Source organism: Pocillopora verrucosa, chromosome 3 (genome assembly GCF_036669915.1).
Source record: "Pocillopora verrucosa isolate sample1 chromosome 3, ASM3666991v2, whole genome shotgun sequence".
Classification (NCBI taxonomy): domain Eukaryota; kingdom Metazoa; phylum Cnidaria; class Anthozoa; order Scleractinia; family Pocilloporidae; genus Pocillopora; species Pocillopora verrucosa.
The window spans coordinates 18510584-18533337 of NC_089314.1; the positions used below are offsets into that span (position 1 = coordinate 18510584).

The following is a 22754-nucleotide window of genomic DNA, read 5'->3' on the forward strand; positions in this document are numbered from 1 at the left end:
TATTGTCGCGCAAGCTAGTTAACAAATAGAGAAGCCTTCTTGTGCTTTGATCTGTTGTAAAGCACGCAGGAAGCGGCTACATCACGAAAGAAGTGTAGGGAGAAACACGAGACGTAGTCGAGTTTTTCTCCCCACTTCTTGAGTGAGGAGAATGATCATCTTGCGAAGAAACAGTCCTGCCCTTTTCTTATGTACGGAGAAAACCTCGAAATGGATAACTCGCTAAAATGGGTTCCCTTCAACGTAGTAAACGGTCAGATAACAAGCGATCCACTGTGGAAGTGAGGTGAGATTTTTTATCGAGAATTTGACTTATTTTTTTATTCCTTAGAACGGTCGTAAATATTCTCATACAAACTCGTATAATTTCGCTCTGAACACTTTTTCGCTGGATGATAATCTCACAGCTGGAGCTTGGGCCGCTTGTGGTTTTAACAGTTATGCCAGTGACTATTTGATAACACTTACGGTTTGGGTACCGCGATATCCTATTAACGCCTCATCCGAAGGCTCTCGGGTTGGTGTTGCTCACAAACGTATCTTGGAAAGGATTATATAAGGGTGAATGTTACCACCAATGAATTCAATTATTTCTTGTTGGAAGTTGAGGGGGTTAAAACTATTTCTCTCTTAACGTAATCTTCTTTACACCCGAAAACGAAAGTTGCTTTTTTTTCTGTAACACAAAGAGATTCTAAGTTATCGTGGTTCTGTACAGTAATAGACACCACAATGTGCTAAAAAAATCAGTGACGCACTGGGCTGTTCCTCGCATGCAATTTTCAAGGTAGTCCATTCAGGGAGCTCAAACACCTAGCCCAGCTATTAATCGGAGCCCTGAAAAATTGCTTGCAGAAAAGACACGTCATCTTAATTGCGTTAAATTCATCATTTATTTATAAACTTTAGCATATTACATCTTTGTGAGCATTGTATTTATTATTTCAAATATGTTCCTAATAAAAGATTATTTTTGTTTCTATATATTCACTTGCCTCTAAAAGCAACAATTAGCTTTTGCTATTTATTTTCACTCACACAATTGTGCATATGCACAGTAAAAGAAGTTAACATCTCTCCGTATATTCTGACCCAAAAAGCCAACTAATGCATTAAAAATTAGCAAAAGAAACTTTGAAAGGGTTTGAATTTAAAAAAAAAAAACAAATAAAACAAAACACAAGTACAAAACCTACAAATTAAAATAGGCATGTTTGTGTGAAAGTCTGTCAACAAAAGGGTAACGAGAAACAAGAAAAAAACACTAGGTGTTCTCAAGAGAAGATTAGTCCTTTCCCGGTTAGGACTGTGCTGAAGTACACAGAGTAAGTACCGTATCTCGGAAGAAGGCAGAAGAATGGGAGGAGAGGGGGGGACCTGTTGTATTTATTTAAAGAATTTTCCTCCATTTTTCCTTCCCTAGCAGCTCCCATCGCCTCACTACTGTCCCCACCCCAGACCTTATATCTATTCCCAGCACTTTTTTATGCCTTACAATTACATTGTTTGTTTCAGGAAGTTCTAAAGAGACGCTTGCAAAGTTCAACTTATATTACTTTGAAGTTTGTGAGGTTTGCACGTTTTTCAGCTTTTCCTCAATCTTGCGTACAAGTTCTTCCAGTCGAGACTAAAATAAAAAGCACATCAGTCAGTAATTGAAAAAAAGTGTGCAAAATAACGACGTAATTCTGCCGCAAAATCTGTATAGGGTAAGTAGAGAACCTGTTTGAGTTACGTCTCAAAAGAAAAGGAATTGAACATACATGACACGATAACATCAGAATTTAAAGAACACGTTATACTGTCGCGCTGGGACGTCCACCACTCGTTACATTGCACTGCTGATTTCATCAAGAAACATCTGTACCACATCCACAACGACCCTAACCCAAGACTCGAGCCTGGACTCCACAACCCGCAGTGCAACATGGTGACCATTAGGACAGTGCGTGGTGTTTCCTAAATCTGTTAATTTTTCGTCTCGTTACTTACCGTATCATATCTGGTCAAAATTTTAAAGCCTTCAGGCGAAGCCTTGTGACGGATATGTTCCACAGCGTGTTTTAGACAGAGTACTTGAGGATCATGTTCACTTGTTACCTGTGGAGATCGAGATGACAGAATTTAGAGAGTACAAAAGTGACTGTTTATAGTCAAAGATACCACTCTTACACCGCGTCATCCAAAAGAGGTCGACGAGCTTTCCCCTAGGTAAAAATCTGTGTACTTTACGCAGACGCAAGTGGACACTCACCGCTGACACGTAGCACGGACGGTCACAGACCTCGCAATACAAAACACAGCCTGAATCAGCGTGAGGCCAGTTTGTGGTTGACTTTTTTCCTTTCCTACCTAAAACAACATCAGAAAAGTGACAATGAGGACGTTCGTCAGGCTAGTGAAAAGTACCAAGATCAGGTACCGTATTGAAGAGCTAAACTGGCAATATGGAATGCTGAGGTTTACCATAGAAGGCTTTTCCCAGCATTAAGAAAAACATCTGTCACTAATGACCATCTCGGTACGGGTCTCCTTATGGTCAAGTTCCACAACAACTGACAGATGCGCAGAGGGTCGTGGGTTCGCTTCCGTTGCTTGCATTACTCGAATTAAAAGGCAACGTTAAAGGATTCTTGAGTCATCTGTTGCAGAACTACCTTAATTTGAATTTATGCAGAATTGGCAATTTTTCGTATCGTAAAAACACAGGATATTCAAGAAAAATATGGCCAAGGAAGGATAGGACCGTGATTGAAACGGATTTATATGACCATTTGAAATATTTTGTTCACTTTTCTCCGAGTTGCACAAGCCATAGCAAAGCTCCTAAGGAAAGTATCTTTAACACGAAAATCAACATAGTTTAACATTCTCTCTGAGAAATCGATCAACAAACTCCTCAAGATTTATATTTTTTTATTCCTGAAAATATCCACCCATTCTTACCTCCAGGCGACCCTGAAGATTTCTTTTCGTTGTCGACATGCGTTTCAACCAAACCGAGTTCTAGAAGCTGAACCATAAAGGACTTCTCTTCATCCCTTTGGAGGAAAAAAGAAACACAAAAAAACATCACTTTCAAAAGTTTATATACTATTTATCAGCTTTCTAAAGACATTCCTACTTCCAGCGCCTAACTAAGAAAATCACGCTGACGACGAGTTAGCGCTTGAAACATAAGCTTTAGAAACTCTTTTACGGTGGCGATTACATTATCAACTTAGCTTATAAAACCAAATTATCTTGTGTTAACTCCCACCGAGAAAGCACCAAAGTCTTTTCTATAATAATAATAATAATAATAATAATAATAATAATAATAATAATAATAGTAAGAGCAATATCAATCACAGAATTAAAAGCAATTATGATAATACTAATGATAAAAATAACGGTGATGATGACGATAATAAAAACGACTATAATAAAAGTAGTTAAAATAATAATAATAATAGTAATAAATAAAAGCAAACAAGAACAGCATTACCTCGCAGACTTGAGCTCCGTCAGTAAACACTGAAGTATTTCCTGGTTTTCCACATTCAGCTGATAAGCAAAGGAAAAGTAAGAGGCATTATACTGTTTTGATTTTCTGCGGCTTATGTCACAAATCATTCAATGTTCGTCGCCATTGCAACACAAATCGGAAAGTCAACATCCGACTAGTGTATCGACCATGAAACGACAGCTTTTATTCCTCATAAGGTAAAAAAATTCCCGAGCAATTTTTCAAAAAGCTAGGAAACCAAGTGAATGAGGATTGGATGAAAGAGCTCTTGATTTCTACTTCGAATCCCAAATTCTCCCACGGAAAAATAACAAATTAGTGTTTTGGGTTGATTATTGTCAGGCCCTCCCCAAATAAACTTATTTGTCTACAAGGTTTGTTGTTTGCTCGCTGTTAAGAGGAAACGAAACTACCCAATGCAATTCATAACATCACTCCGCCTGTAACCCACCCACCGCACTCACATTTTCAGGCGAAGAATTTTCAACAATGATCCACTTTATTATGAAGATATTGTAAGAGCTTAAACATCAGCAACGGAACCCTACCACAAGAATATCACACCCATAATACTATGCAACTGTAGGTATACACTGCGGCCACTTTTATTGGGCTCAAAAATTTCGTTTGCTCAAACTAAACCTTACTCTAAGAGGTGATCGATAAGTGATTTCTCCGTACAATTTATAAAGCAATCTTGTAAAGCAGGGAAATTTCTTTGATTCAGGGCCAAAGACTCAAACTTAGATTATTAGGATATATATATATATATATATATATAAAACTCTAAACAATAATGAAAAACAAAAAAAAAACTAAACAAAACAAGAAGTAGTATAACGATTCTTGAAGTGACAGCTGTAAACCACAACGTCAGAATATTTCTCTCGTGACAATTTCAAATTCTTCAGTTTATTAATGAAGCGTTTTTTGTTTATTACATTTTACGCATTGTCTTTTAGACTTGAAAAAGAAAATTGGTTAAATTTTTGAATTCAAAAGATACCAATTTTCATAATTTTCGTTTGTCCTCCTCCGATATCAGTGGCCTTCGTGGCTTCGTGCAATAACGCTTTTTAGAGTGAAAGAAAGCCGGTTGAAGTCACATAACCGGTGTTTTTTTACCTCTTCAGCAAGGCCAAGCAACAGCCTCTCCAACGCAAACTCGCTCCACCAAGAGGTGCCCTGCAATTCCTGAAGAGGGGTAAAAAAAGTAGAAATGAATGAAATAACAAAAAATGAATGAAAAGATGCTGAAAGAGATGAACTTCAGTCGACCTGGCGAAATGAATGCAGCTCCCGTCAACTGACGAATAATTTTGGATTCAGCGGAAACTATCACCCATCTTTACACAGCTGGCCAAAATGCTGTGCGCATTGTTACTTCCGTTGAAATGTACGAAAATAAGTTTAAACATCAGGTAACAGGGGAAATAGGGAAGCCAAAGTCACTACACCTTTAAACAGTACTTTAGCAAGAAACCAACGACGTCGTCGGTTAAAACAATGACTCTTCTAATATCTCACCTTATAGCGTTTACACCCAAGCACAACCCAGTCAGGAGTTGCAAAGGTCACTGCTTCAGAAATAGAATACCCGCAACTGATGCTACTGTAATAAACCTATGAAAAAAAATTCGGTAAGAATGTTTGCTGTATTCCTTCAATTGCAAATGTTTTCTGTTTCGGGAAATTAACTCAACAGAGATCAAAATATTTTGATTTTATTAAATGAGTAGATAATGTGCATTGGCCACCGTAAAGAGTCTTTAAAGCTGACGTTTCGAGCGTTAGCCCTTTGTCAGAGAAAATGTGGGATTGTGGGCTGTGTGTGGTTTTCTATACAGAAAGGTGCAGTTACGCCATTGGTGGGGAGATGGTAACGAGAAAAACAAGAATAAATAAGCAAGCTTAAGAAAAGCGTTCGTTGATACCGTGGTGATTAAGAGTGCCGATTCAAAACACATTTCTCTGTTCTAAAGTTTTGCGGCTTTCCGTATCGTCTTGATGTAAAGAAAAGGCGCAGACTTCTATATGTTGCTTAGAATGATTTGGAAAATTTAAGAGTCTCGCAACTGGTTTGTATACGTCTGTCATTCCTCTAAACATCACGAAGGTGTTCTCGGAGTCGGTCGTCTAGTCATCTTCCTGTTTCGCCTTTTTGCAATAAGTGCAATGAAACATCCTGGCTCATCTGAACTGAAATAAGTTTACTTAACTTCGGATCTATAAGATCTAGGGTAGCCTTTTATTACAAATTACCGACACAACGAAAACGTTTCAAGGTAGAAAGTAAAGTACATCTTACTTCCGGAAAGACGATCACGAACTGTCCCTCTTTTTGTACAACTCTTGTTACCGTCACTCCGTTGTCCGATAAACTGCTGGGAGAAACCTGCAGAAAAACAAAATTGGGGAAAAATTTCATGCCCAATGTTTAGGATTGAAAAAATTTAAGGTGGGTGGTTCTAAAGGAAACTTGACGTGTTGCGTCCGCAGCAGAGTGAAACATTTCATTGACAAGCGAGTATGGAAAAGCTGCCATTTCGAGTGTTGGGTCATCCCTGCAGGGTTGCATGAGAGAGAACGGTAATATATGTTCACAAACCATTAGCCTTGAATTTGTTTTGAGCTGTCAATAAGTTTCTTGACCATAACTTTATTAGCTGTCCTTCTTTTTGAAAAGCACGTGATGCAAATAATTCGCAACGGGAGAAAAAAAAATTGAAGGAACAGCCACCGGCACAGTTTGGTACAACTGTATGTCTCTCTCCATTTCCTTCTCTTGTCTACCGCGAGAAAATCATTTCGCCACGAATGCTTTTCTTTGCGAACACCTTGTTTGATATCACCTGGTCTGGTCTCTCGTAGGTAATCGCGTCATGCTTTAATTGCATGCTTTTCGGCACCATGTGACTGTTCATATCTGATTGTCTTCAAAAAACTGAATGTCTTCAATTAAAAAGTCTCACCATTTTGTCTACTTCTGTTGTTTCCGTTGCTCCGCTTTGCCTTTGGCCACAGACAGATAGAAAATTTTTCTTTTCTCCAACCGGAACACTATACCTAAGACACATCCAGTAATAACCATCCTATTAAAAACCATGTCTGACGCTATGCGTGCTTAAAACGGTTGAGCGATACAAATACGTCAGGCAGATGGGGAGGGGTAGGGGTGTGAGGATAGACAGAAAGGGAGGGGTGGGGTGTGAGGGTGGACAGATGGGGAGGAACGGGGGATGTGACGCGGACAGCTGGGGAGGGGTGGGGGTGTGAGGGTGGACAGATGGGGAGGGGTGGGGGTGTGAGGGAGTCATATGATGTGTGATACCAAATGATGGCACAATGTCTGAAGTTCTCTCTAAACTAAAAAGTTCAGACGAGATGCCTAGTATAACCGCAAGAGTTAATCCCTTACCAAATTTTCTCCCCTCCGTTGTGGAGGTAATCCACTGTGTAGAGAGCAAGAGGGTGAGTCTGCCAGGAAATCGCAGAGAAAATCATGTCGAACTGAAGCCAAGGCACTGTGACATCTAAAATTGCAATTGAAACCGGACAGTGTGGTCATTGTAAGCCTTGTTTAAAAGGCATCTTTTTAATCCTAATACTAGCATTTGAGATCGGTTGGTGGGAGGGATCTTAAAGCAAGTTATGTAGAGCTTACAAACAAACTGCAATCCGCAGAATCTCGTATATAACTGGGGTAGAGTTGATTTTATAGCTGTTAAATAACAAGATTCTGTCTCAAAATTGCTCTCACCTTGAACAAATCCCAGGTGTTTCAAAACTGAACCGGGCAAATGTGGAAGAACGTTCAAGTTCCATCCATTCCTATGAAAATTAGTTAGTTTAGACATGGAGTAAAGAGTAAGGTATAAATAATGTCCGCTGGAAGCTTCGGCGACCGGCGCTTTCACCGGCTGCTCGTTTCCGAAGCGCCAGCTACTTTGATTAGACAAAGCAGGGAACTATCTGTCTTAATCTGGAAGATATTTTAACCTTACTTATAAGCTTTTATGTATCTATCATTCCTTTTTTTTTTTTTTTTCTAGTTGTGTTAATTACTTACTTTGAATAAACATTTCCTTTTTCAGTTGGAAAGCCGCTGTTCTCCTGGTTTGTGTCTACACTTCCACGGTGAACAGAAATATAGTTGTCGCGATTATGAACAAGCTTCCAGAATTCCCGCTAAAAACAATAACAAGAATAATAACGATGAAAAAAAAAATGATATTCATGGATGATGGCTTGAAGTACCTGCAGCCGTTCCTCAAATATTTCTTACTACAGGCTTCCAGGCTTCCGCAACACTCTTCAATACCCCCCCCCCCCCCCCCAATATTCGTAAACCAAATAAAACATATAATCGTAATTAAAAAATAACAACAAAATGACAAACACACACACGCATACCTCGACGTCGTTAGCCAAAGGTGGCTTCTTAAAGAAATGCTCTTGCACGTTGCGTGCAAGTCTTTGGAATGGTACCAGAGACAAGTTACGACCCTAACATAAAATAATAACAAATCAGTGCCCTGATCACAGAAGTTCTCTCTACTTGCCGTAGTATATTTCCTTTGAGATTGGTTCTGAAGATATAGTAACGCATCAGATATTACTGTCTGACTGATAAGTTGGCTCAGATTACTTGCTGTTTGTAATTAATAGTGGGATTCTGATGCAAGAAGAAATCTAAGCGCTTCAGCGCGAGCCTTACTACGACTGCAAGACAGTATGAGCCCTAGAGCAGTGCAAGTCAGCGAGAGGTCTGTCAGGGGTTTAACACTTTAACTCCCATGAGTTACCAAGGCAGAATTTCTTCTTACAATATCCATACAGTGTCAAGCAGACAAGTGATGAGAATAAAGAAAAGTATCAATTAGGGGATTGTCGGCTGATCCTATCCCAAATTCTCCAAACTAACATCACAAGAACTGTATGGAAGACAGTAAGGAGAATTACTGATGAGATCTTGGAAGTTAAAGGGTTAACACCGACCGGCAAACCTCTCTCCGAGTCGTTTGAAATCTTTCCGGGTGCTGAGAAACGCGTGTCCAACAGTTTTAATAATGAGGGTCAGCTCGCAAGCTAGACGAAATCAGATGTTGGATACTGCTGGTCTACTGGGTTGCCTTTTGTCTTCAGGTCGGCAAACACGCAGGAACAACTGTCATTAAGAATACCCCATGGTATCGCTCTCCGGAGAAGAGTTCTATTATAGTGAAACGTTTTGTCATCGCGGCTCATTCCAAGAATTCAAATTTGTTTGAATTATGAGAACGAGTCGAAAGGGCATGCCACTCGAAGTTATGGTGATGCCTTAGTTTGTACTGCACAAGGGATTTCGTCCAGGGAATCAACGTCGGTATATACTTCCCGTGCACATCAAGTTTGTGAAAGTGTCCAACGGAAACTTACAAAAAGCTACACAGGTGAAAAGTAAAATATAGAATGCCTCCCGTACCTTCATTGACCAAGAATCCGCGTCTTTTTCTAGATAGGAGAAAACAATCTTTAGTGTTGACAATCAACACTAAACTTGGAGGCGTAATGTAAAACAGTGAAACACAATGCTGGAAATAGAGAGTAGTGGTACAACGGCTGTATGCGAAACTTTACTCTCAATAAGAAATAATTTGTAAGTCAGTGTCACTCCTTGAACGTACCACAGGGGTTGTTACTTTTCCTCTCCGAGTTGACCTGTTGCAACAATTTGTCTTTTTCTTCCTGAAAGAAAAACGAACAGTTTTACAAAGAAACACTGGAAAATAAATACTCGCAAGTGACGCATTTTAGATTACAAACTCAGACTATATACATCAATCCTTACACCCCTTTGAGTGATTAGCATCTAATTTCTCTATAAATTATCACTACCGGATCAAACGTTAAGATTAAAAGTATAAAGGGAATGATCAGCCGCTCAAAAAGTCCTTGACTGGATAACAACTTCTCCTGATCAGTACCATAAGTAATGAACAGCGAAAAGTACGGAGAAAATCATACTAATGTTAGGATGTACAGAGTTAAGCCAAGTACAAACAAACAAGCTCACCTGCGGAAGCAGATCGTACGAGAGCAAGTATTTACAATAAATATCCTGTAGTTTTCCTATTCGGTCTTGAGCCTGAAATGAAACAACCAGAGGAAGTGTTATCAATTCCGAAAAGTTTTCCTTAAACACGTTGGTAGCACGCGTCTTGCATGGTTAAAAGCTCTAAATTCAAACACATTGGCTTTTTCGAAAATCTTTGTTCAAGTACAGTTTTTTCTGGTCTGTCCAAAGCAAGAGATTTCGTCTGAAGAGAGAAAAAGAGAATTCTTGACGACAACGAAGAAATTGATTCATTGACGCAGTCCGTCAAATGTACGAGATTTTGTGATTTCTCTATCCCCGTGAACTTTTCCGCGAGACCAATTACTAAGTGACTTTGAAAAATGATCGAAACCATTTTAAAAGTACTTCTCTGGGAGATTTCTGATCAGTCGTTGCTTCAAATGGACGACAAATTCAGAGCTTTTATAGAAGCTGGTTATCAGGACGCCGCCTATAAGACCTCTTACCGCTGTCTGTCGAGCCTGCGTATTGGTTCTCTTGTTTGGGTTTCGCCTTATGGCACCGCCGCCTACAGGCAACCGTTTTAAGGCAAAAAATTATTGAAACCGCTACAAATCTAATATATTCCACAGGTAAAAATTAGTAACTTACCCCCCGAGGAATTTTCATCACTTCGGCAATTTTCGTCCATTTTTTGTTGTCAATAACCTGGAAAGTCAAACAAAACAATCTTCAAGTTTAACTCAGTAGCAATTGCCGTTTAATTTCTCCTAACAGTTCCAAAGCATAGACCAGCGACGAAAACTAAAAAACTCAACAACTTGAAAGTGTTATCCCAATGCAACACCAAATTCTCGTCAACAAGTTCTAGGAAAAAATGACGCAGTTAGAAAAGCGAAAATTATGACAGGCATTTAAAGAATCAAAAGGTTTATTCCCACTGTCTATGACGGCGGCAATGGCCGTTAGTTTTCGCCCGTCAATTATACTAAATCTGCCTTTCTGCCTTCATTTTATGAGCTGCAGTCTACATCTCTTTTACATCGAAGGAAATTTGCTTTTCCTCGCAAACTATCGGCAGTAACGCGGAAAATAAATATTTAATAAAGCAGTTCCTGCGCGTTTTGGTCCTAGGAGCCTCAGGGCCCATGACTACCTTAGCTTGTCAAGGTGTCACCAGCATGACGTTACCATGAATATTGCTTCACTCTAAGGTGGAATGCGCCATTGTGGCGAAAGTTAAGTGTCTTAGTCATAAACACAAAACAATGACCAAGCATGGACGCGAATCTAGTCCTCTCAGTCTGGATTCAAGTACGCTAACTCCCAGGCAACCGATGTCTTTTACGAAGTAGATTAATTCTGAAAGTCCCTACTTCGTTTAGCGAGTTTGAAAGGAGCTCTAAGAAGCAGCGCCTGTAACTATCCACACAAGAACAACCATGTCACCTTCTGCAGTCCTCCAAATTGTTTCATCACTCTGGAAAACTGAGGAAGATCGAGTTCGTATCCACCAATCTGCGAGACAAGACAAATATTCGTAACATTTACATTTGACGGTGATAGTTTACCCAAAAAAAACATAAGGGTTTTTAATCAGTGGTATTAATTTTAGGAGCTAATTTACTAAATCCTTCACCTGAGGCATGGGCGCAAGAGAAATTGACTGCTGATCGAGATGCTTGCGGATGCAAGCCAATTCTTCTTCCACAGGACCCCACCTGGAAAATTCAACACCAAGAAAGCTTAACAACGTCTACAAAGGTATTTTTTTTCCTTTGAGCGTGGAAGAGCGTCACAGAGAGGAAATAGCGCTGTCCTCTCCACCGCTCGAATGCAAAAAAACGAAAACCTACAATCGGCGACAAAATTGTTGACACTTTGATCTTTTCAGCCTCCTATTGCTTCAACTTTATCTCTTTTGCTCTTGTTAAGTTGACCTTTTTCGCCTTTTCCCCAAAAACCAATGTTGTACCGTGATTTTATGAACTTAAAGCTTCGTACAGGAAACATTAGATGGGGAAGACAGGATCTTGATTTGAGAGATTTAAAGAGGGGAAGAAACAGGAGTGTTATTCTACACATAGAGAGGACTCTTCAAACATGTTATGTCAACTAGTTTTAACGCTGATTGTAGTTTCCTGCGCTCGCTCACATACATTCACGATGGGTTCTTCCTTATTGGTCTTAATAATGATGATTCGCTCCGCTCTCACAAACTGAGACGGTGGCAAGTGTGGTATAGGTTAATCAATCGAAAAGCAGTTTAATGAAAAAAAGTGTTTAATTTACACTCTAACGATGTAGTCATCGTGAAATGGATTAGGCAATGAAATTTTTATGTCTCAACAGCTTGCGCAAATTTTAACCAGGAAGTAGGAGAGAATTGATACTTATATCCTGGTCTCTTTTTTTTTTGGGGGGAGGGGGGGGGGAAAGGTTTTAACTAACAGCCTTACTTGCACCAGTTTCTCACCTGTCTTGGAGTTTGTGAATCAACTGACACTCGCTATTAAAACGCAAATTGTCGGACACCTGAAACTCGGGCTAAATGCAAGAAAAATGATAAATAATAACCACAACAATAAATACAATTTAGACAGAAGAAAACACTGTTTCTTGACTCAAGAGATGAAGTTTGGAACGCTATTACTTGAAAACTACGAAAGAAAAAAGGTTGCTTTGTGCATACCAAATACATTTCAGAGTGGAATTTCATATAAATAAGGGCAATTACGTTTTTGTAATTTGACAAAGCTTGAGTAACATCTTTCCCACTTCTACTGATTTAACTGTAAAAACATAAAATCAGACAAACCTTCCAAGATTCAGGAGGGCAAATCACACAGATACCAAACTTTTCTCCGTGGCCGCGTATCGCGTTGATGTATGCAACAGGATTGCGGAATTCCTCTTCACTTGGATAAAAAACAGGTGAATCATTTGGTTTAACTGGCAGAGAACACAACGCCTCTTTTTGCTTGGAACCTAAAGTTTTCTTTACAACTTTTGATGGACTGTTCACCTTGGAACCTGTATTGACACATTTTGTTGAACCCGCAACTTTGTCTTTCTTTGCCTTTAGCCTGGGTGAGTCCGAAGTTGGCGGCCTCTCCTTCTCATGATTGCTTGATGCGCTTGGCGTTTGCCGATTCAAGTTGACAGAATCGAAATCTTTTACAGAAGATTGTACTTGTTTAAGATGATCTTTGGATGATTGCTCCCTCTTGGATGCATCTGGTGATGAAATGTTGTTTAACAAAGCATTTGAGCTCGCATCATATCGCATATCGCCTCCTTGAAATGCCTTTGGCAACTGAAATGTTTTGACATTTCCTTGTTCGCCTGTCCAAATCTCGCGCCGTGATGGTTCACCTTTGTTGGCATTCGCGCGCTGAATAACTGACACGTACTGACAATCACTCGATCCAGACGGTCCTACGGAATATCTTTCTAACGTCCCTGCGTTTGAATGCAAAACAGAATACGACCCAGAATGGCGCGAGGCTTGTGAAAGATTTGCAGAAAAAGTATACGGTTTAGGAGAACTACGGGAAACAACGGATGGTATTGAATAGGGAGACTGTAAATGAGACCATGTAGGAGGCAAGCCTCCAAGAGAGTTTTCTTTTTGTCTTAAACTAGGCTGGAAAGCCCACGGTTTAACTCCTGAAACCGTAGAATCTATTTTAGGGCCAGCGTGCGACATACATGAAATATCAACTGGTGCTGATGAAATGCCGCTGAACAAGTCAGATCTTGGAGATGGGATTCTCTTAAATCCTACTGGAGAATTACTAAGCTGTCTATTTTCCGGCATGACACTGAGATTTGTTCCACGATGAATATACGAGGACGATGAAGGGCTTGGACACGGATTTTGCACAGGGTGGGAAAGCTGCCACTCGTTCAATCGGCTGAAACCACTATTTAATTGAAGTCGCATTGCATTAACTTCGGAATGATTTCCAGAGACGTTTACACCATTTGCAGTGGGCACCATCAAGGCGCTGACTGGTAACGGTCTCGTCTCATTTACTGGCTGCACATACGTCTGCCGATTTGAGAAAACGTAAGTACTCTTGTACCTGGCCTGACTAGACGTAAACAACGGAGAATGTCTGGCGGAAACTAGAGACCCAACAGGAATAGTTCTACCGAGAGGTGTTTCCTGAATAGGCTGCGCACTTACGGGTTTAGAGGAAGCTAAATCAAAAAACGGCGAAGACTGTCGCCGACTGGGATCAACGCCGATGTTCAATGAGTCATTTTGGAGAAATGCTGGACTAGCGTTCCTTCCAAGGTGACTTGGTGAGTGTCTAACCAGTCTTGGAGGGTGAGACGGGAAGTTTGGCGAATAACGACTTCTGGAAGCTTCTATATGCTTCCGGGTAGGTTCAGTTAAATTTCCGGAGGAAACAACGCGATTAAGATGCATTTCAATCGCTGTATCCACCGAGATAGGAACCCGCTGCAGGCGAGGAGGACTACTGCTGGAATTGATCCTACGTGATGCCCCGGAGAAAAGCAAGTGATCTTCAACGCGCACATCTGCGACCTCACTTGCTGAAGAATGTCTCCGTAACAGTGGCATTTCCTTACTCCTCCAGGTAGTTGCATTCGTGTCAACCTTTTTTCCTACCTCGGAAAGTTTAGTCAAGTCACAAACAGAAGAGTTCGATCCCTTAAATGTAGCAGTTTCAACTGTAGCATGGTCCTTTTTTTCACTATTGTTTGATGTCCATAAAATTGGCTGGAATTCTGAAGTTCCAGCCTTTCTTAAAGATGGCTCCTTCGAGACGTTGTTTCTCTTCACGTCCTCTCGTTCCACATCTACAGGAGGATACCTCTTTAAAGGCGGTGGTCCATCATCTTGAATGGTTGTCAGCCTGCGCCTTACCTCTGAAGGCGAAGTGCTTTCTTGATCTCGCGTAGGAGAAGTCGATGGGAATCTTTGAAGGGTAGGAGGACCGTGAAGATGAGTGACTCTCTGAGCCGCCGCAGGGATGTACAGTAATGGCGGCGGAGGAGGGGAACAAGATGACGAATCTGACGACTGTAAAAAGCTGGGAGGCGGAGGAATGGAGCCACAACCAACATCGCCCGCCAAATGAGAAGATGATGTCCTTGTGAGTGAGGAGCCTGTCAGACTGGGCTTGACAGCGAAAGGTTTCGGAATCGGTCGCGGAAGCTGCTTATCCTTCACTCGATTTGATGACAGATTCGTCGGACGAGAGGACACTCTGAAAGCAAGCGGTGGTGTCACTGATTTTGTGAGGTCTCTTGGGCTCTAGAAAGAGAATTCAAACAAAACGTTATCGATCAAAAAAATTGCCGTTAATAGCCTCTAATTGGATGTGAGGGCAGAATGAAGTTATCACTTGCAAATTACCGCGTCCTAAAAATCAATTCCCTTGGGAATTGCTATTTGTGGTTAAGGTGAACCCGTTGAATCCACCTTTTAATTCTATTTGAATTCATTTGGTTTGTTTGCTTTCATTTAATCAGAGTAGCAGGCGAAGCCAACATTCATATCCTTCAAAAGTTACGGGTTGACTTCCTGGATGGAACTATACATTCGCACCCAGCCCCGTTCGATTTATGAAGAGATTGGTGGAAAACTAAATCAAGACACAAGAAATATCTGTGAAAAAATTGGAACAGAAATATTATGCCCGCTTTACAGCGCAACGATTGTAAATATTCATAATTCATATGAATAGAAGCTTTAGCACGCAGGTTCACAATGGAAACACTTAATCACTTAATCAACAATTTGAAAGAAGGTTTAGACGTATGTGGAGAAAAGCAAAATTTTAACGTTTTTTCGGCTCGTTGAGTTTAGGGAGACGTATAAAATTTATTTTGCGAGAGCTTAGAAACACGAAAGTGGAAAGGCTAACGTAACAGGAAGCAGGGATGTAAGGGATACGAATGGCGCTTTATCTTTTGCTATTGTTCTGCGTGCTAGAATAACATCGTTCCCTGCGGATCGAAATCCCCGAAAGTTCATTGAGCGTCTCGATCCTCGATCCTCGAAAGTTTCGAGTCGAGACTGTCATCTTATTTTTAAGCGATTAATTTTAACTCATAACTTTGTTTTATTTATAGCGGCAGCCTTTTTCAGGAGTTCAGCGAGTAAAACGAAGAGTAACACGAAGCGCGATAGTAGACTGAAGCGGAGAGGTGGAAAAAAAAAAAAAAAAAAAAGAGGGGGATTTGGGTCGGGTTCGCGTGACGAGCGCCGATCTCTTCGCCACCAGACTTAAACTTTCCCCGTTTTCGCTCTGCTACTACCATTGCGCCGTTTATCCTATAGCTCCATTTCCAGAATGAACGCCTGGGACAGGTAGTAAAAGATGATATGTATGATAACGACCTTAAAACACAACTATAGAAGTAAAGCTGAATCCTACAACAGTAGAACCTCTCACAACACTTTAAGTTTTACTAAGGCTTTGGTCAATGGAAACTCCTACTCGCAACTAAAATGTGTCATCTTCACCCCACTTCTCTATAGGGCAATAACATTTGATCAAAATGTACGCTGTATGAATAAAACTACTGTCACCACCGTGTTCCCATTTCTAGTCAGTTTGTCTCAATTCTTAATAAAATGAACAACCGTTAACTCGAATCTTTCGCGTTTTCGGGAGTCGAATGTACTATGAAGTATCTATTCCTAAATGATCCTACATGTATCTGCCGTTAGAACAGCAAGGACCTGGAAACTAGCCACAAAGTGTCGAAAAGTGTGAAATCTATCAAGTGACTTGTTGTGAAAAGCCTATAAGGTATCGCATAAAAACAAAAATTCAAACGTCTGATCAGTTAAGAGTCAGTAATTAACGAAACACGAGTTATAATGGAATCTGTAAGCAATGATATGTGAACAAGTTCCAATTCCTCAATTGACTGTCGTGTATGAAGAGGAAAAAAGAGGCTGTGCCACTTGCGGACGATGACTTAAGGTTGAACTTACATAAAAATTAAAATGCAGCCATAGTCAGTCGCCTCAATATTCACACATCAAGAAAAACAATTCACTCACATCTGCCTCGTCACTTGGAAGAAGTTCATCATATTTCTTCTCCTCCTTGCCTTTGGCAGCTAGCCCTTTGGGGCCATCTGCGTACATTCGAACAACTCCACTCTCCCATGAGGGTCCCTCACCAGTTGCTGGACTATCCACAGAGGGGACAGGTGAGTCAGAATGTGATATCTGAATAGCGCTTGACGAGTTCGACATGGACGATTGTGATCGAACAGGGGAGGGTGGCGAGGAGATATCGTCTTCCTCCTCTGATAATGGTGACATCGGTAGACAAGGGTTATTGAAGACCTCTAGTTCTTTTGGTAAGACAGGGTTACCTGAAAAAAAAAACAACAACAAAAAAAAAACCTCGACAACAACATCAGAAAAATTCAAATTAACCCTTCAACTCCCAGAAGTGATTCACATGTAACTTCTCCCTACAATTTCCATCCACTATCCAGCAAACAGGTAATGAGAGTACTCAAATTTATTAGGTAGAAGTTATCTTGATCTAACACTAAATTCTCGAAACTAATATACAAGGAAACGTGTAACAGCTGGAGGGGAGAATTAACAATCATATACTGGGAGCTAAAGGGTTAAAAAGGGGTAAAGATGTATACTTTGGGTCAGCTTGATGAACACAACTGAGCTTGCACTTTACCCACAGTCCTTACCAGAGATGTTGCAAAACTTGCCATTTCCTTCTTATCAGTGTTGATACCCAGAAAATTTGACTGCCTGAGAAGTTACTTAACACTGGGAAGGGAGCGGAACATTTCACCAACAATTAACAGGAGTCCAGTCTCCTTTAATTTGCATGTGTATAATATTAAGATTGTGTCTTTACTGTTATGTATGAAAGGTTTCAAATACCATTTCAGTGACACAAATAGTAATTATCAACATGTTGTTAATAGTTATAAGTATATACCAAAACAGTGGATTGGGTTGAAGATGTGCTCTGATTGGCTACTCAAGCTCCAAAATCTTTTGCTATCCACCTCCGAGCAACTCATATGGGTTTGTGCTCAAAAATATTGCAATCGTTGAAGGAATAAATGAGTTAAAATCATCTTTTGAGCATTATTATCTAACTGTTGTAGTTTATACCCAATTCAAACACATTTCTTTTCAAAACATTTATTCACCTCAATGTCAGTGACCGTATCAGTGGATATTTACCATGCGGCTCTTCAGCTAGGTAAATATCCACCACTGAACTCCTCCACTTCAGTGAATAATTGTTAAATATTAACTAAATGATTACACCACTCACTTCTTAAACATAGAAAAGTCAAGAAATCTTCAGTCTTTGCCCTGGTGCATGGAGCTGTAAATAAGTTGTTGTCCACCTGATATCTCATACTAAACAAATAGACATCAAATAAGTAAACAAATATATTTAAAATATAACCATTCTGTAATTCAACCCTTTAAACCCAATGAGTTACCAGCATCTAATTTCTCCTTACAGTTATACTGCTCAATCATTCATTAAAGTCATGAGAATAAAGGAAATGATCATCAACCAAGACACTTCGATTGTTAATTGAATTCTCCTTGTCAGTACCAACGAAAATGTATAGAGAAGAGTATTGAGAATATGGATACTGATGTTAGGGTTGAAAAGTTTTTTTAAAAACCAATTTTGGGATTAAAAAAAAAATTTGTACCTGTTGGGACTCAATGGATGCCTCTTGGCAAATTTCCTCTGTGCTTGAACCATTCTGTGTGGCCTATAAAAACACAAAAGATACATATCAATAAACTGAATTCAAATCAAGAAAATAAACACAATGTAGAACTCTACACATGCTAATATGATTGTTTCCAATTTTAAGTAATATAAGGAGACAGCAGAATACATGTAACTATCAAAATTGTTATTTTTCTCTTGAAAATCTATCTCATGATTGCACATCTTCAAAATTATACAGCATTATACACATTCAAGTTTAAAAAAATAACTACAGTCATAGGTGTCCTTTATAGAACAAGGCAATTTGTTGAAGTTAAAAATTTTCTTCCCATTTTATCATGTGATTATTCCTTAATTTTTATTGGATGAGTCTTTACTTGAGGATGATACTTACCATCATAACATTCGACCTCTTCGAAGAATGCAAAAGATGGCAATTTGTCTGATCAGTTTAATCAAAAGTTTGTTCAATCAGTTTATTAGAGCTTAAGGATCTTACAAAAATTCAATTCAAACCCTGAATGTTCAAAAAGTCACCTAAGATTTGACTCATTTTTTTTTACTTCACACAATATGAAATAATTTGTAATTCAAATTTTACTGTGTGTGAATGAAGTTGTAGTTGTTGGCATATTTTCTGTTCACTTTTTTTTTCTTGTCTAAATTGAACATGTTTATGTTATACATAACTCACAAGAACAGCAAGAAATCAACAGTTATAAATGAACATGAAAACAGATGAAAACCACTTCCATCTAGCCCTCTAACCCCTAAGAATGACTGGCATCTAATTTTTCCTTACAATATCACCCCCGAATCACACTTAAAGGTTATGAAAATAAAGAATATGATCACCAACAACAGAAGCTCTTGATTATGAAACAAATTCTCCTCATCAGCACCTTCGGGAATGTATAGGGAACAGTATGGAGAATATGCAAACTGATGTTAGGGTGTAGAGAGTTAACTAAAACCCTTCAACTCTCAGAAGTGAATAATGAGCAACTTCTCTTAGTCATATCAACACATTTTCCATCAGACAGGTAAGGAGAAAGGAAAACTTTTATTTCTCTTTGACACTAACTTCTCTTAACCATTAACTCCCATAGGTGATTAATATGAATTTTTGCCCTATAATATCTAAACATGATCCAGCAAACAGGTCATAAAAATATCCAAACTTATCAGGTTGAATCAGTTTTCTTGATCTGACACCAAATTCTTGTAAATTATTCACAAGGAAATTTTTAGTGGCTAGAGAAGAGAATTAACAATCAGATCTTGAAAGGTTAAAGGGTTAAGACTGGATTTCAAGGAAATGCATTTTATGTAAAGGGAGGAATTACCAAAAAAATTCTTAGCACTAGAAAATGAAAACTAGGAGCTAGGTGAAATGAAATACTTAGAAAACCTCTTTGTGTTTTAAAGAACACCTGTCACCATACATAATTAATGACTTAAACAGGAAGTTAAAAATTCCCCCCTGACCTTAGCCCTTTCCATAACTGACTGCCATACAATATTTATGATGTAAGTTTGGAGAATTTGGTATTGGATCAACAAACAATCCTCAAGTTTAGGTTTTTCTTTCTTCTCATTACTTTTCTGATTGATACTGTAATAATATTCCAGGGAGAAATTCTCTCTTGGTCACTTATGGGAGTTAAAGGGTTCACAGGTTTTTATTACTCACTTTTTCTTCTCATCTTTCTTGTATTTCTTTGTGGGCAACTCCTCACTTTCAGCAGCAAGACCAACAGCTCCTCCAGCTCCACACGCTTGAGTCTCCATGCTTTTCTGCCTTCTTCTTCTCTTCTTTTTTGTCTTCATGAGCAGTTCTTTGCTTAGACTATGGCTTTTGTTAAGTTTTCCTCCAGCAGATTTATTCATGGCTACAAAAACAGCCAGAGCTCCTCTTTGCCGCTTTTTCTTTTTCACTTTCCCATTTCGAGATAAACAAGATGAGTTTCTCAGGACATTTGCTTCTCCACCTGAAAAATCTACACTTCCACTATCACCATGAGCTTGAAGTTTCAAAGGCGATGGAGTTCTGAATAAACTCCTGCCCTTATTCTTCTTCTCTTTCTTCTTCTTGAGCACATAATTCAACAGTTTGCTAGGTTCCTTGATAATTTTTGTCTTTTTCTGTGTAGTAGCTGTACTTGATGAGGGGCTGTGGATCTCCATGGCTTGTACATCTTCAAATTGATGAACATTAGGACTATTATTGTTGTCAACCTCATTAGGAATAGCACAATGCTTGCCATTGATTTCTTCTCCCGCTGAGATTAACTCCACATTATCAAGCACTCCATTAACATAACATCCATCATTCTCTGTTGATGAGGGATGCACAACAATTTTTTTTGGTGAAGGTTTTTTAGATTCTACAAGAGAGGCATACATGGCTTTCCGCAACATTATTTCCTCTTTTGGTAGAAGTCCTCCATTGTATTCCTGTAGAGAAAAAAAACACATATCTGTTGTGATACTCAAATACTACTTTTCTAGTAAAGCACTGTGTGACTCTTGGCTTTAACCTCACAGGGGCATATTATTGTGTAACTTCTGCTTATCACAGACCCTGTAATTCAAAGAAGTGATTAACATATAACTTCTCCCCATAGTATTCATACATTATCCAGCAAAAAAGTAATGAAAATGTTCAAACTAATTAAGGAGAAGTTGCTATCTTGATCTAATTCCAAATTCTCTTAACTAATTTACAAGGAAATGAGTAACAGCTTGAGAGGAGAATTAAGAATCAGATTTTGGGAGTTTAAGGGTTACTTTACATCTGTGTATACACCTCCAGAGATCCAACAAAATGAATTAAAGTAATTTTTAAAAATAGAGTGGAATGAGGAACACATATGGTGATTCTTAAATGAGCTAATAAATAAGTTGAGCAACTACATTGACCAGTGTGATTGTCTTGTACAAAGCCACTAACATAAAGTTCACCAATCACGTTTTAGGAAATGAAAAGTGATTCTTACAAGACTCAGGGCTGGAGTAAAAAGGGGTGAGAAAAACTTTTTTTTTCAAATTCAATCCTCTTTTCCTGATATTTGATTGGACAGTTTTGTACAAGCACCATGACAGAGCAGAAGTTGCACTTTAAAAAAGTAATCTGCAAAATTAAGTCAAGTGGCTGGAATGCAGATGTAAAGATCAGTTTTGCAGTAGTTTGAAAAAACTGTCATTAATATGTAAAGGAAAAAAAGGTAAATGTATAAATAAATATCAATAGATATGACAAATAAATAATAAATACAAAAAAAAAAAACAGTTAAAACAAATAACAAAACAACAACGTTTGACCCAATATCAAAAATGGAAAAGAAAAACCGTCCAGTTCTGAGCTTTGATGAAAGTTTTTACCATCAAGTCTCAGATTAAGAAATCAGAGGGTCAAGTTATAAAAATGATCGCATTTTCGAACTAAAGGACTGTGAGATGCAGTCATGCATGAAACTACAATGGACTGATATGTCAGGCGTTGAAATAATGTCTGAAGTTTTACGTTTTCTAAAAACAACACACGTGATAATACTTAAAAACAAATATATTATGGTTGTTTCATACACAGCCTTAACTCAAAACATTAAAATTTGCTTGTTGAACTCCTTCGATAGCGTATTAAGATTCGAAAGCCGTCGACAATATTCAACCCGCTAAAGTGCTAATGTAGATCCCGTTTTACTGAGGGGGAACATTTGAATATTTAATTATTTAAAAGACTTGAATTTGAAGCGGTGATCAACATCATTTTGAATATTTTTCTCATACGATTTTTTTTCAATAGAAGTGGCTATGATTCTGTCTGGCATGCACTTTTAATTATCACAATACAAGACTCAGACAGAGTACTTGACTGCAGTCAAAACCCCATACTGAATACATGGTGCTTTCTCCCCATAACCTAAATTAAACAAAGATGAGGAAATTGCCTCTTTCGGGGTGTCTGTGAAAAACCAGTCAACGCAAGATTCGGCAGCTCACATCTCCTTATTCCGGGTTAATTTCACGTGATGCGTTCGCTGTAGTACCTATTAGATAAACTTGAGTGCAGTAGAGTTTCAACTGCGGAGTTGAAATGATCACTCGCACACAGCTGTTCAGTTAGGGATCTAACAGAACAAAAGCGAGAATCGACAGAACAATGCAACAGTAACAGGAAATCGCCAAAAGCGCTTCCTTACGTAGCGATCGACCAGTCGCTAACAGCAGAAGTTCGAAACAAAGGCGCCTTCAATCAGAGAATCGTTTTACATACCAAACAGGGTTGTGTGATCCTTCGCTTTGGGCGATCCGCCGCCATTCTTCTCCCAGCCACTGGGTGCTAAATATAAAGTTAGAGGCCTGTCTGATCGAAAACAAAATAAAGAAACCACGTGTACCGTGTCTCCATTTTCAGCAGTCGCTTCGAACTGTAAACATCGATTTT

The 22754-nt window shown here is 39.1% G+C and overlaps 1 protein-coding gene across 1 annotated transcript; it reads right to left on the reverse strand.

Moving 5' to 3' along the window:
- Window positions 1-876: 876 nt before the first annotated feature.
- On the reverse strand, window positions 877-22752 carry LOC131794370 (uncharacterized). The gene is made up of 26 exons (XM_059111898.2): window positions 22584-22752; window positions 19998-20761; window positions 18279-18341; window positions 17882-17970; window positions 16618-16937; window positions 12385-14856; window positions 12043-12113; window positions 11206-11287; window positions 11016-11084; window positions 10218-10274; window positions 9564-9635; window positions 9175-9235; window positions 8973-9001; window positions 7922-8014; window positions 7578-7696; window positions 7269-7339; window positions 6927-7041; window positions 6481-6574; window positions 5817-5903; window positions 5036-5131; window positions 4634-4702; window positions 3488-3546; window positions 2947-3041; window positions 2255-2352; window positions 1993-2100; window positions 877-1627 (listed from the first exon to the last, which is right to left on the reverse strand). The coding sequence occupies exons 1-26, from the start codon at window positions 22626-22628 to the stop codon at window positions 1553-1555; spliced, it is 5373 nt and encodes a 1790-aa protein (XP_058967881.2). The 5' UTR covers window positions 22629-22752; the 3' UTR covers window positions 877-1552.
- Between the last annotated feature and the right edge of the window lie 2 nt (window positions 22753-22754).

Coding starts and splice junctions, on each gene's coding strand:
- LOC131794370 (XM_059111898.2), bottom strand. CDS start 22,628: ATGGCGGCGGATCGCCCAAAGCGAAGGATCACACAACCCTGTTTG. Junction 11,085..11,205: donor CTCTTGCGCCCATGCCTCAG/GTGAAGGATTTA, acceptor CTTGTCTCGCAG/ATTGGTGGATACGAACTCGA. Junction 7,042..7,268: donor ACACCTGGGATTTGTTCAAG/GTGAGAGCAATT, acceptor TTGCAATTTTAG/ATGTCACAGTGCCTTGGCTT.